The 12,095-nt window shown below is 40.4% G+C and overlaps 1 protein-coding gene across 1 annotated transcript in view; it reads left to right on the top strand.

Annotated features, from left to right (window-relative positions):
* The window catches only part of LOC145444206 (uncharacterized), a 44,980-nt gene that overhangs the window by 9,899 nt on the left and 22,986 nt on the right, over positions 1-12,095 (top strand). The window contains exons 24-54 of the mRNA XM_080322141.1: positions 88-237; positions 304-460; positions 847-998; positions 1,061-1,160; positions 1,396-1,445; positions 1,512-1,725; positions 2,084-2,156; positions 2,377-2,473; positions 2,536-2,650; positions 2,951-3,009; positions 3,071-3,290; positions 3,889-3,941; positions 4,006-4,195; positions 4,322-4,374; positions 5,077-5,251; positions 5,496-5,638; positions 5,699-5,794; positions 6,125-6,230; positions 6,295-6,413; positions 6,477-6,621; positions 7,077-7,257; positions 7,317-7,419; positions 8,345-8,534; positions 9,205-9,306; positions 9,374-9,414; positions 9,475-9,635; positions 10,161-10,333; positions 10,394-10,495; positions 11,047-11,087; positions 11,155-11,321; positions 11,576-11,748. Coding sequence (XP_080178267.1) covers positions 88-237; positions 304-460; positions 847-998; positions 1,061-1,160; positions 1,396-1,445; positions 1,512-1,725; positions 2,084-2,156; positions 2,377-2,473; positions 2,536-2,650; positions 2,951-3,009; positions 3,071-3,290; positions 3,889-3,941; positions 4,006-4,195; positions 4,322-4,374; positions 5,077-5,251; positions 5,496-5,638; positions 5,699-5,794; positions 6,125-6,230; positions 6,295-6,413; positions 6,477-6,621; positions 7,077-7,257; positions 7,317-7,419; positions 8,345-8,534; positions 9,205-9,306; positions 9,374-9,414; positions 9,475-9,635; positions 10,161-10,333; positions 10,394-10,495; positions 11,047-11,087; positions 11,155-11,321; positions 11,576-11,748 — 3,901 coding nt within the window. The remainder of the gene's footprint in view (positions 1-87; positions 238-303; positions 461-846; positions 999-1,060; positions 1,161-1,395; positions 1,446-1,511; positions 1,726-2,083; positions 2,157-2,376; positions 2,474-2,535; positions 2,651-2,950; positions 3,010-3,070; positions 3,291-3,888; positions 3,942-4,005; positions 4,196-4,321; positions 4,375-5,076; positions 5,252-5,495; positions 5,639-5,698; positions 5,795-6,124; positions 6,231-6,294; positions 6,414-6,476; positions 6,622-7,076; positions 7,258-7,316; positions 7,420-8,344; positions 8,535-9,204; positions 9,307-9,373; positions 9,415-9,474; positions 9,636-10,160; positions 10,334-10,393; positions 10,496-11,046; positions 11,088-11,154; positions 11,322-11,575; positions 11,749-12,095) is intronic.

The following is a 12,095-nucleotide window of genomic DNA, read 5'->3' as shown; positions in this document are numbered from 1 at the left end:
AATCAATGTAATCTAATGGGTAACCTGTCATAATTTCACCATGTCTACTCTCACTGCTTGTGTCATATCTGCTATCTACATTTCCAGTTCACCGGACAAAGAGCATTGTGTCCCGATACAACCTTCGAAACACAAGCCAACGCTACGTGCTCGGACGCATCCAGAAAAGACTGGGCCAACAAAAAGTGCCACACCATCCTCGACTCCGAAGGCCCATTCGCAGCCTGTCATTCAGTGGTATGAATCTTTACTGCTGGACATTGCGAGAAAGAAAATTTACATTGAGGTTTTTGGCAATTTTAGGTGAACCCGCAGGAATATTTTGACATCTGCGTGTACGATACGTGCGGGTGCGATAACGGTGGTGACTGTGAATGCCTCTGTACGGCGATTGCTCACTACGCACACACTTGCTCCAACAAGGGGGTAGCCATCGAATGGAGAACCAACAGTCTATGCCGTAAGTTAATTTTTGATTCGACTGGTGTTTGGTTTGTCACCCCTCCCCATGAACTATTACATATAATGCAACATGTTTAGCAACTTCTCAATATTGCTTAGCTTGATGGTTGCGTGCTTTTTTGAGTGCGAATTATCTAATATAACATGTTAATACGAAGACATTGCGGTAGCTGGACAACCAGAGGTGGTTGTCCTGGAGATAATTTGCAACTACTTGGTGTGAAACCTAAATAGAAATACTTCCTCATGACTAAATACTATTATATTCTCAACCAACGCCAATGAAATAGTGTCGTAAATCCGTTGAATTTTCTCTTCGGATACGAGTGCTTGTCACAATAGATATTAGTTGATTTCACTGGTGAAATACAAATGCTTTTTCAGCGATCATGTGCGAACAGTATAATGACAACGAAGACATCTGCCTCTGGCACTACCGACCTTGTGCCACTTGCATCACCGACACATGCTGCGACTGCCTTCAACCTGTTGACACGCAATGGTGTGTTGAAGGGTGCTTCCCCAAGTGTCCATCCGTAAGTCGAAATACCGCGTTTTTGTCTTAACGTCTTTGTTTCAACATGAAAAAACGTTTCAGGGCTACATTCTCGATGAGATGACGCAGAAATGCATTCTCGAAACCGAAAGGAACTCAAAGTGTACGTGGTTCTCGCGGGAAAATATGTGCCACTCTTGCGGTAGGTCTCGTTATATCCAGGGTTGCCATACCGTACTTGTTCGCTAGATTTTTCTGTATATTTGACTTGTGTCCTTATTTTCCACCTATTATCGGCAATGAGGGTGCGATGAGCCTTTTCACCTGCTTATTGTTTGGCTATCCTTATTTTTTATATATGTCGATGGCAACTCTGGTTATTTCCATGTTGAAAAATGGGTCGGATGTGCTCTAACTTCGAAACATCCTTATTGCAGAAAAGTGTGATCTCTGTAAGACACCTTCAGGCGCTGTATTGCGAGTTGAGGTTGGTTTTCGCGAATTTACATTTATTCATCAATAGCAAACCAATTCATACATTGTCAAATTTCAGCCTGGTCAAACTGTCTATTTCCCACACGAGACTGACTCTTGCCTCGTTGAATGGTGCGCGGCTGACACCACCGGTGATCTTTGCTACAATGGAACCATTGAACTGTATGAGTGCGACGAATACCCGATCCCGCCGTACGATGACAGATACTACGACCAATCGTGCTGGAACTCTACCACAGCTGCGTGCAAGAACTGCCGTGAATGCGAAAATAGTAGGATGATTTTTTCTCGGAATTGCATGTGGATGATATTGAGATGTTCTGGATTAGAGATGCATCAATTTCAATCTATGCACATTGCACATATCCGATAATGACGGAAACTTTATTGAATAGTCACATGAGAATTGTAAATTATCATGTCCTATTCTAAATTGAAATCTTGCTTTAAAAATAGGATGTATCCGATCCTAATCTTGCCAAAATCATTAAATTTATTTTTGTGAAATCCCAAACTATACTCATCTCTTATCTAAGTGTATGTGTTGCATAAAAACAACAGATTGAAAATGTTCCCGATATAGGCTTGGTCAACGTGTACAATGATTTCAATGTGAAATTTCAATTCTAGCTTGCAAAGAACGAAACGATTCGTGCGATGCGGGAAAAACACCGGAAGATAAGGCATGGAGAAAAGTGTTCCCGTAAGCATTTTTAGCTATGGTTTGTTTCAAGTTAAATCCTTCTCCTAGTGATATCCTTGGTGTCAAAAGTATTTTAATTCAGTAGTGTTTGAGATACAAAATAAAGTATCGATTTACAAAACAGAGAGATATATCTTCAAAAAGCAACATTAAGAATTTATTTCCTCTGTAATGACAATTTATAATTTATATTTCCATTCATGCCCCCGTTACACTTCAGAGTACTCCCGACACCGGAAAGAGGCGCCAAAACATATTGCGTGGAATACAACTGCGAGAATCACCCCTTCGCCACAGAACCGCAATGCTTCATCCAGGTAGATCGACCAAAATATCATCTTGATCCTTTAAAAACGCACGGTTCCTTTGAAATATGCAGAGAGAAAGTCGTGTACCGTGCGCGCAAAACATTGAGGAAGTCAACTGCAAGGAACATGAAGTACTCAAAATCAGACCGACTGGTGACGACTGCTGTCCTGAGGAATATTATTGCCGTGAGTACTCTCTGATTATATCGTGAATGCAATCGGTATCCTACTCAAATTTGCAATTAGATTGTGTATAAAGCTAAGTGCAGTAATATATAATCTCCATGTACTATACCCAGATAGCCATAGCTCAACATTGAGAAACATGATTCGTGATACATATTGCTTGATTTAGCCTAGCCCTAGTGATTACACTTAATATGATGAAAGTAGTGGGTATATATTTGGAGGTATGTGACATATTATAGTTAGACAAATAGGGATACATTGAAGGCTTGCTGATTTTTCTTTTGCCTTGCATTTCAGTGTGCGAGACATGCACCATCAAAGAAAATGGAGAATGGACTCTGATGCCACACATCCTGGTAATGTTATCACGTGCCCGTATTATATTCACATTTTGAGAATCATTTTTTTTCCGTTTAGCCTGGTGAGGTTAACGAATGGTGCAAAGACGAGGAAGAATCGAATTGCTGTTACACGGACACCTGCGTCGACAATCTGGAAAAGCTTGACCCGACCGAATGCCCGGTCGTGACAAGAATCCAAGCGCCGTGCACTACTGGCCCATCGCCAACATGCGAACCCGGATTCGTCTGGGTTAACAAGACCCGTCCGGGAGATTGCTGTCCATGGGGAGAATGCGGTATGTTATATCAGTATGAGCAACACTCGGCTTTCCCTTTTAAAACTGAGGGTTATCAAAATAATGTCTCTGACTTTTTGAAAGTTCTATCTGATATACTCTCAGCCTCTGTGACCATACTAATATTGTCTGCTTGATCCAGATATGTGATGGCAGCGGGAGTAATAAATTGAAATTTGGATCACCATACTTATTAAGTAACCAATTTAGAGTGCATTAAGATACTTTAGAATTCTTCTGCATTTTTCTGGCTTGTCGATACTGTCTGATATACTGTCTGCCAATCGTGCCAGACGTTATTTGTATCATCTGCCTTGATACAGGTATGTGGTGGCACCGGGAATATTGAATTAAAATTTTAATCACCAGCTCTTGTTACGTAAGCAACATAGACTATGGTAAAATCATTTAAGACCTTTTTTTCTGAGATTTTAGTGAAAAACTTTGCAAAAATCTTACACTCCAGTGTTTCACGCCTTAAAGATTCTCAATTCAGTCTAGCTATGTCAGAAATCTGCAAAATCCTGCTCTTAACGCTTATCAAATACGAATTTGAATGCTTGAATTTGCCATTTTACGATGCTATATCACTTTGCAGAATGCGATTGCTGCTACGATTACAACGAACTCAACGTCAAGAGCCTGAAATTGGTAATACTCAGACAAAATCCTTAAAGCAATTCGTTCCATTAGCCTCCGTATATATTATGAATAGATCGGCGACAAGTGGACCAAGAAATGCATGAAGTTCTCGTGCGAGAGAATGACCCGAGATTCGAACGGATGCTTTGAGACGAGAAACTACGAAAACATCACTTGCGCGCCGACGCCGGAATGCGGATACAACGAAAGATTGTCGTTCCTTACCATGGATTCGACCGACTGTTGCGAAATCCACGAGTGTGGTGAGTGTTATCGGCGTATATTCCTCAAGTATCAAAATATCGCAATCTTGGCGGATTTAGTGACAGTGCAATGAACTAAAGAGTAACAGTGCGGCAGTGTTAAAAACACTACGACCTTATTTTCAGTTTGCCACAGCGCCTGCAGAGTCACAATCGACGGAAAAGTCAAGGTTTATGAGGTAAGTGAATTGTAAACCTGGCTCAATCATCGTATATAAGTATATTACCAGTGAAGTTCCCATTGTCATACATTTAAATTTTGGCTCTCTACAATAGCCAGTCTTATATGTAACGGTAATCAGGGGTGGTTAATGTAGTTAGCTTCGCTTTCAAAGGCAAGAAGAAGTAGCGATTTCAAAGACACGTCAAATTAAGTATTGTCATAAAGTAAATTTGGTCGAGGGGTTGGACACTTTTAGCAGTTCACTGGTGGTGACTACCTCCGAAACAGCAAGATTTGTATTTGCGAGTAACGCAAAATGACTGGTGACTGTACAAATTAGTGCAAATTTCAGATGCATATTCAGTTAGTGGAACACAAGAGCTATTTCACGCAGTTTTTATGGCAGTTTCTCGCATACAAGGATGCAAACCTGTCCCCACGCTACTTTCTACTTTACAAAATGTGCCGTGTAAAAAATCACCGTTACAGTACAAGTGGAATTCGTCTAAAACATAACCACTGTAGGCAAAACCTACTTGTGTAACCAATAAAACTAGAAGTACTGAATTACTGACCCCCTGTGGCGACAATATATGCCGATATCAAATGGTGTGGTACAGCTTATGAACCTATTTTATGGACTGAAATATTCAATATCCAAAGAGCGGGCTGGCAATCAATGAAACCAATTTACCTCAATTGACTTTATTCTAATTAGATTGGCGATGAATTCGTCGGCGCGAGCGGATGTTGGCAACGATGCGTAAACGGTTCCGAAGACACCAACTGCCCGGTGCCCATTGACATTTGCCAGAAACCTTCCGAATGTGGCGAATGTCAATTTGTGTCGCAAGTGGTCAAGGATACGTGTGGATGTGACCAGAATGAATGTGGTGAGTTGTTTTGGTGATTCCAGCATTTCAAGACTCAGAAGATTAATTATGATCTTGTAGAAATATCGAAATGATATATATCTAATATAGATTACTGAAATTGATTAAAAGTTGTATTTGAAGTGTATCACATTTTGATATCGACAGAAAGTATTGGTCTTGTCAGCAAAAATATGTTTATCATGTTATAGGTATAGATTCAAAACTCTTGAATTCAGGTTCTAATTTTCACTGTTATTTTTAGAATACATTGAGAAATGCCCATCGATCAACTGTCCTCTGCCTTTCGTAAGGAAAGTCAACGAATCTGCCGATATCTGCAAGTCGCCGTGCTACTACTGCGGGTGTGACGAATGCTGGGATAATTACCAGAACAAGACCTACCCGGTAATATTGCCATTAGCACTCGGCGCTACCATGTTCTCTAACTGATTTCGAAAAATGTAGATTGGAAAGAATTACGTCCGTGTTGAAGAGTCGCCCGCGAAATGCTTCGATTGCGTTTGTACCAGTGAGATGGACATCGATAAATGCCCAAAAGAGGTAAAGTGTATTAATTATTTATTCACCCTAAAATTGCATGCTATCAGATTATTTGCATCCTGGCGGGGTTATTGGTAAGGGGTATATGAAACGTCTTGAGACATTGCATGAGACAGAAACCTGGTTTTTATAAAGTATGTGGTATTCAGGTTATGCCGGGATAACTTTAGTCAGATTCGAGTCACTTTGAGATTTGTGTGACTTGACTCGCAACTCGATTTGAAGGATTTTGAAATTACTTGTGTATCGAAGGTAATGGCTCGATCCTAAAACCATATATCGCATCATTTGGTTTTAAAAATTACATGTATGCCATTGCTTTTGTGACAGGTTTGCAAACCACAACCATGCAAGGAAGTCGAGAAATGTCCCAACACTTATGACACACCAATTATCGAAAAAAATAACTGTGGCTGCGACGTCCTTGTCAGATGTGGTATGTTACTTTTAAGCCTAAAATACCCGATCTGGTATACTTATCTTCTGTTGATACACGTCAGAATGCAATCATTGTATGAGAAACGGCGAAGTACTGGAAGGCAAAGAGCCTGGACAAACATGGACTAGCGGCAATGTGGAGCTGGGATGTTACGACACTTACCAGTGTCTCCCGTTCAAGGTAAGCTATTATATCAAACAGGGCTGTGTCATGGAAAATGATTACTGATTCCAAATCTTTCAGGCTCCAGATGAGTGCTTCAATGTCACTGTTGAGAGAGCATCTTGCGAGACGATTGCGGAATGCAAGACAGGATTCGAGCTTGTGAGCGACGAGTCACAAAGCTGTTACTACGAAGATGGAGAGTACTGCGCTAGAAAAAAATGCGGTAAGGCCCTTACTCTAATTCATATGTTTGCAATACTTTGTTACCGTAAAAAGCTAATCATTCACTCTATCATCAGCCAGATACCTGCTGGATTGTCAGCTGTGACTTGCTATCTGAGCTGAGCTATTTGAATAGATTATTACTTGCACATAGTAATATTCCCCTGTATCCTGCGATTCATTTTGTGAAGTCCAATCATGTGACTTATACATTGTGACAAGCTAGTTCTTCTGACGTTATTTGGATGCATTTTGCCTTCTTTTATTCAAGTTTGCAACAACTGCATTTAAGCACCGTGACAGTTATTCCTATGTGGGCTTGAAATAGCACATTTCTGAAGTGTTTCTGCGCTTTTTATTCAAGATTGCAACAACTTCATTTAGACAATGTGACAGCTCTTCCTATGTAGTTTGCAATGCTGCATTTGTAACGCGTTTCGCCCATTTTGTTTCAAGTCTGCAACAACTGCCGATTCGACGGTAAATTCTATGCCCCCGGATCGAACTGGACCAAAGACTGCATCGACTACACCTGCACCGACAAACCAGACGAGAACGATCCCGACAACTGCTACTTTGTCCAAAGCAAGGTGCAGGAATGCCCGAGCCCCGAACTCAACTGCGTCAACTGCTATGGGTAAGCTGACATTTGAAGCTCCTGCTTCTGAGTATTTTATCGCCTGTTTTCCAACGCAGCCAATATCTGAAAGTGAAGAGAAGCGTGCCAGATCAGTGCTGCGACGTGTGGGATTGCAAACCGGAAATGTTCTGCGAGAAAGATAACGGAGAGAGAGTGGCGGTAAGTGTTTTAATATGATCAGTAGAGCGTTTTTTAGCCTAGAAATCAAAATTTTGATATTTTTCATCTTAAACTTAATTTTGACCAAATTTTGACCTCATGTATGTAAATGAGGTGTTTCCCACATAATGTTTGAATTGTACGGTACCTGTCTTCATTTCTGGTTGGAACTGTCTATCCTTACGAAGTAGTTTGGCCTGAAAAAGCTTTTTTGACTTAGAAACTGACAAATTTTTACATGAAAAAACAAAAACTTTATTTCAACAAAATCTGGACCTATTAACAACCTTCAACAACAGCTGTTGTTGGCTGGTAACACTGAAGTTACACCGTACACTGCTGGTGACACATCATGTTCGCTTTATTCTGACAATGTTGTCCACATCACTATTTTTTATCATGCGCTTCTTGATATAAGAACCATGCCCATGCAGTCTTGCTTCAGTTGGATATTGTGGTACGTTCAGCATAACACCATGTCAACCTTTTTGTTTCATTTGGCCGTTTATGATTCACAAGGAGCAGATAATGGGTCGTCTACAACAGTAGGCCTATAAAGTAGGCTGCAAGCCGTAAAATGTCAAATGATCAATTCATCCATAGCCTTTATATAGGCTGTGGTTCATCAACAGTGCAAATCTCTACGATACAAACGAAATGCAGGCTGCAAAGTAAATTTGACTTCGTAAACAATTTTGACAATTTTTTTACCTAATTTTAACAAAATTTTGACATGTCAAAAAATACCGCCTTGAAGATCAGTGATTAATCTGATCATATTGTTCGGATAGAACTAATATAAAAAGCCGAATTGATCACTTGGAGTAGGCTCTGAAATGATCAAATTGGACCCATGTCTGAAATAGGACTTTATGAAACAAGAATCCATTCGATCATCAGTATTTATCGACTCCTTTTACATCAGAACGGAACGATCTGGGAACCGAAAGAATGTGTCCGAGTGCAGTGCATCGTCACAGAAGAGGATTGGGCACAAGGAATCTGTCCTGACGTTGTACCAATCGATCATTGTGACGAAGACAAGACCACGTGCGGCCCATGCCAGAACAAGACTATTGTCCGTAATCACTGCGATTGCCCCGTGGTTCAATGCAGTAAGTAGACCCTGCACAATACATGATTATAATTACAAACAATGATTAGCTCCGGCGATGTATTACTAACCTCTTATCTACTGAGGTGGTCGAAGTAGGCTGCATTGCTACCAAAGAAGATGCAATATCGTAAATTTTTATTCAATTACAAGTTGATGCAGCAATTCCAAAGATATATATATCTGAAAAGTACTTCAGTAATAGTTCGAAAATGTTTATTTGGTATTTTAGCAGTCAATCGGACGTGGCACCTTTCAAAATTGAAAGATGTACCGTCCTGGCTAACACAAAATGACTAATGACAACGCAATAAATAGGTCAACTTTTCGAATATATATACAGTTATGATTTTCAGGAGTGATTCCTCTCGATCGTCATTACAATTTAACTCATAAAATTGATTCAGAAACTAATTTTTTCATGAACCACTTTCAACTATACCAAATCCAAAGTTCTAAAATTATGTAGTTTTGCTGCAAAAACTGTAAAGTATAAATGGAATTGGTCTAAAAGTATATACAATTGAGTAAGTAGTGCAAGTGGGCGAATGCTACTTGAGTAATCTGAAAAAGTAGAAGTACTTCATTACCGACCATCTCTGAGCTTTAGATATATATTATTTAACATCATGTTGGGCCGAGTGGATATTAACATGCTATCTTCCTTGCAGATGACAACGCGGAACCTGTGTCATGCACTGATCCAGCCGAAAATCAAATTGTGGACTACTTCAACACTGGTGACAGTTGCTTTCCGAGCAAAAATTGCTGCGGTGGGTACACTCTATTTTCCCATTCTTACCCCTTGCACAGATTCTATTCCGTATATTTTCTTTCCAGTGTGCGACAGTGCCTGCTATTCTGGAAACGCCAGACAAGAGGTAGAGTCATAATAAAAAAAACAAAAATATACTTTCCACACTAATTACGGGTACTTTTAGCTCTTTTCGGTGTGGACAGATACCAGCACCTGTCAGAGACTGCGTTGCGTTCTCCCCGAACAAACACTGACCGTGCTCGGATATAATCCGAAAGACATTGACTATTTCGATCTGGATGATAGCAGTACTTTCCGTGATATCATGACCAAGCTCAATTACAGGTATTCAGTCATTGATTTCAAGTGTAGTTTCGTGCATTTACTGATATTCGCTCCTGATGAGAGTCGGTAGAAAAACTGGGCACAAAGGGTGTAAGAATTTCTTTCGCTATGGACTTAACCACCATCATGTTTACATTCCAACCCTTAAATATGATTTTTTTAAATGGTAAGTAGCTTTTCTTTTACGACCATACTCTTTCGAGTTCTTATTTAGCTATTTGTAGCCTCACACTGGAGTGGTTACATGGATCCTGATCCACAAAATTTGAGATTGTGATGGCTAAGAAGAAAAGCGTCATCGCTTCCGCGCAGACCTCGTCATGGCCTGATTAGCAGTTGGAGAGCAAATTAGTGTATATATCATCCTTGTGGGGATTGTTACCAGTGGTGAGCAGTAATAATATAAGTCATTATTACTGACTATATAGCATTATAGTTTGAGTTTCAACATTTCATGGACTCCCGGTTAAGAACCCCTGCTGTAGAGTCAATATAAGGGCATCAACTATGAATACGCCATTTCAGAAAAATGCTGAGCGACTCCAAAATCACCCGATCTCTGTATTCCGAATGCAACCAAGACATTTCGCTGTGTCCCACCACATTCGAAATGGGCTGTCCGAAACCCATCGAATGCGCTCTTTGTGAAAAGACCATCGAATCGCTCGACGAATGTGGCTGCCCAGTTGTGAACTGCGGTAGGTGTAATGCTTTGAGACTTCGATGTGCTTGGAAATGCAAGTCTTCCGTTATTGCAGAGCCATTGGAACCGCCGACAAGCTGTGTGGAAACGGGTGTCAACCAGAGAATTACAACACTGGAGACTGAAGATATTTGCTTCCCAAGCAAAGACTGCTGTGGTGAGTATGAATTGTGCCGTTAGTTCCATATTTATTGTAGCAGTTCAGCACAGGATTCAGTTTTATGATAAGCATTAGTAGATTCCACAGCAATCACTTCGTTACTAGTATGCCCTTCTCCGACTAATTTTGTTTATCGTCAAATCATCGATAGATTCTTATACCTAAAAATATCAAATTTGATCGTAGTTGGTAAGTCCCATACAGCTCTGTCACCATGAACTGACTCCAGTCTGATTTTATGTCTCAAAGAAGTTTAGTCTCCAATTCACTTTAATTCACTTCAAACAGCTTCTTGGAGGTACAGAGCTTCAATATACAATTGAATAGTAAAATCATATTGAAATCAACCTGAATATTTTCGGCTAACACTAATCAGGGGAATCGTCAGCAAATTGTAGAGAATTCAAAAGAACATCGTATATCAACAATCGTATCCCTTTACTGCATAAGCAAGTCTGTTTTGACCCCTACTACATTGTATGCATATGTACCTGGGTTATCATGAGCCAAGTCATTCCGATGTGCCTAAACTTCAATCTTTATTTCAGTCTGTGAAACTTCGTGCACATACAAAGGAGTGAAACGCCAGGTTAGTAATTCTAAATCCATCATAACATCCGATGTGAGCGCTTTTAACCCTGCCCGACTACACACAGCTTTTCGAAGTATGGCAAGACGAAGAAACGTGCACTCGCATGCGATGTGTCCTTCCGGAAGCCACTCTTCGCAAGCTCGGATACGCGGGACGTATCGCTTACAACGAGCTCGAAAACACCGATATCGAATCGGTTTTCAGCGATTTCAAATCCTCGGTGGACTTCAGGTAAATATATACACAATGATGCAATGCTTAAGCGGTATCAGAGTCTGCCAAATCTTTTATGTGGATTCATGGTGATGATTATTACTTTATATTTACATACTTTTTTAAAGCCATCATTCGGTAATATTAGAAAAAATGATGCTATTGCAATGTGTAGATACTAGATAGTGGGTTGGGTTATTTTTACTCCCCAGTCCCACCATCCTGCTTGTGGTCGCATTCCCCTCCACATCGTCAGTCTGTTTTCGCGACAGGGGCATGATCGTCGACTCAAAGATCGCCCAAGACTTGTACAGCACGTGCCAGCAAAACATCTCCTTGTGCCCTGCCGCAATGGACATTGGCTGCAAGCCCGTCGATGTATGCCCCGAATGTTATGACACCGTCGTCACCCAGGACGCTTGTGGCTGTGACGTGGCTGAATGCGGTAAGACATTTAGCATAAGTGGTCAGTAACAAAGTATTTATACTTTTATTTAAAACCAAAGTGGCTACATTTTAGACTGCTATCAATTCCACTACATACTTTTTGCACTTTGAATTTTGCAGTGTAAACATTCGTTTTGGGATATGCTTGCATCAATTTTATTGGTAATATTATCATGACAACCAGGCAAAAGAGCCCTGTATCACGACAACTGAATATTTTGTTGAAAATTGCACCTATTTGTGCGTACCGTAATATATAAGTAGCCATGTCTGATTAACTGCTGAAAGTATGCGCCCCATTGACCAAATCTAGCAAGGCTCACTGCTCTGACATTCTCTGACACA

The sequence above is a fragment of the Botryllus schlosseri genome, chromosome 8 (genome assembly GCF_051294905.1).
Source record: "Botryllus schlosseri isolate E-star chromosome 8, Bs_hap1, whole genome shotgun sequence".
In the NCBI taxonomy this organism is placed as follows: domain Eukaryota; kingdom Metazoa; phylum Chordata; class Ascidiacea; order Stolidobranchia; family Styelidae; genus Botryllus; species Botryllus schlosseri.
Note: the sequence above shows the minus strand (reverse complement) of the source record. Positions and strands in the feature narration are given on the sequence as shown.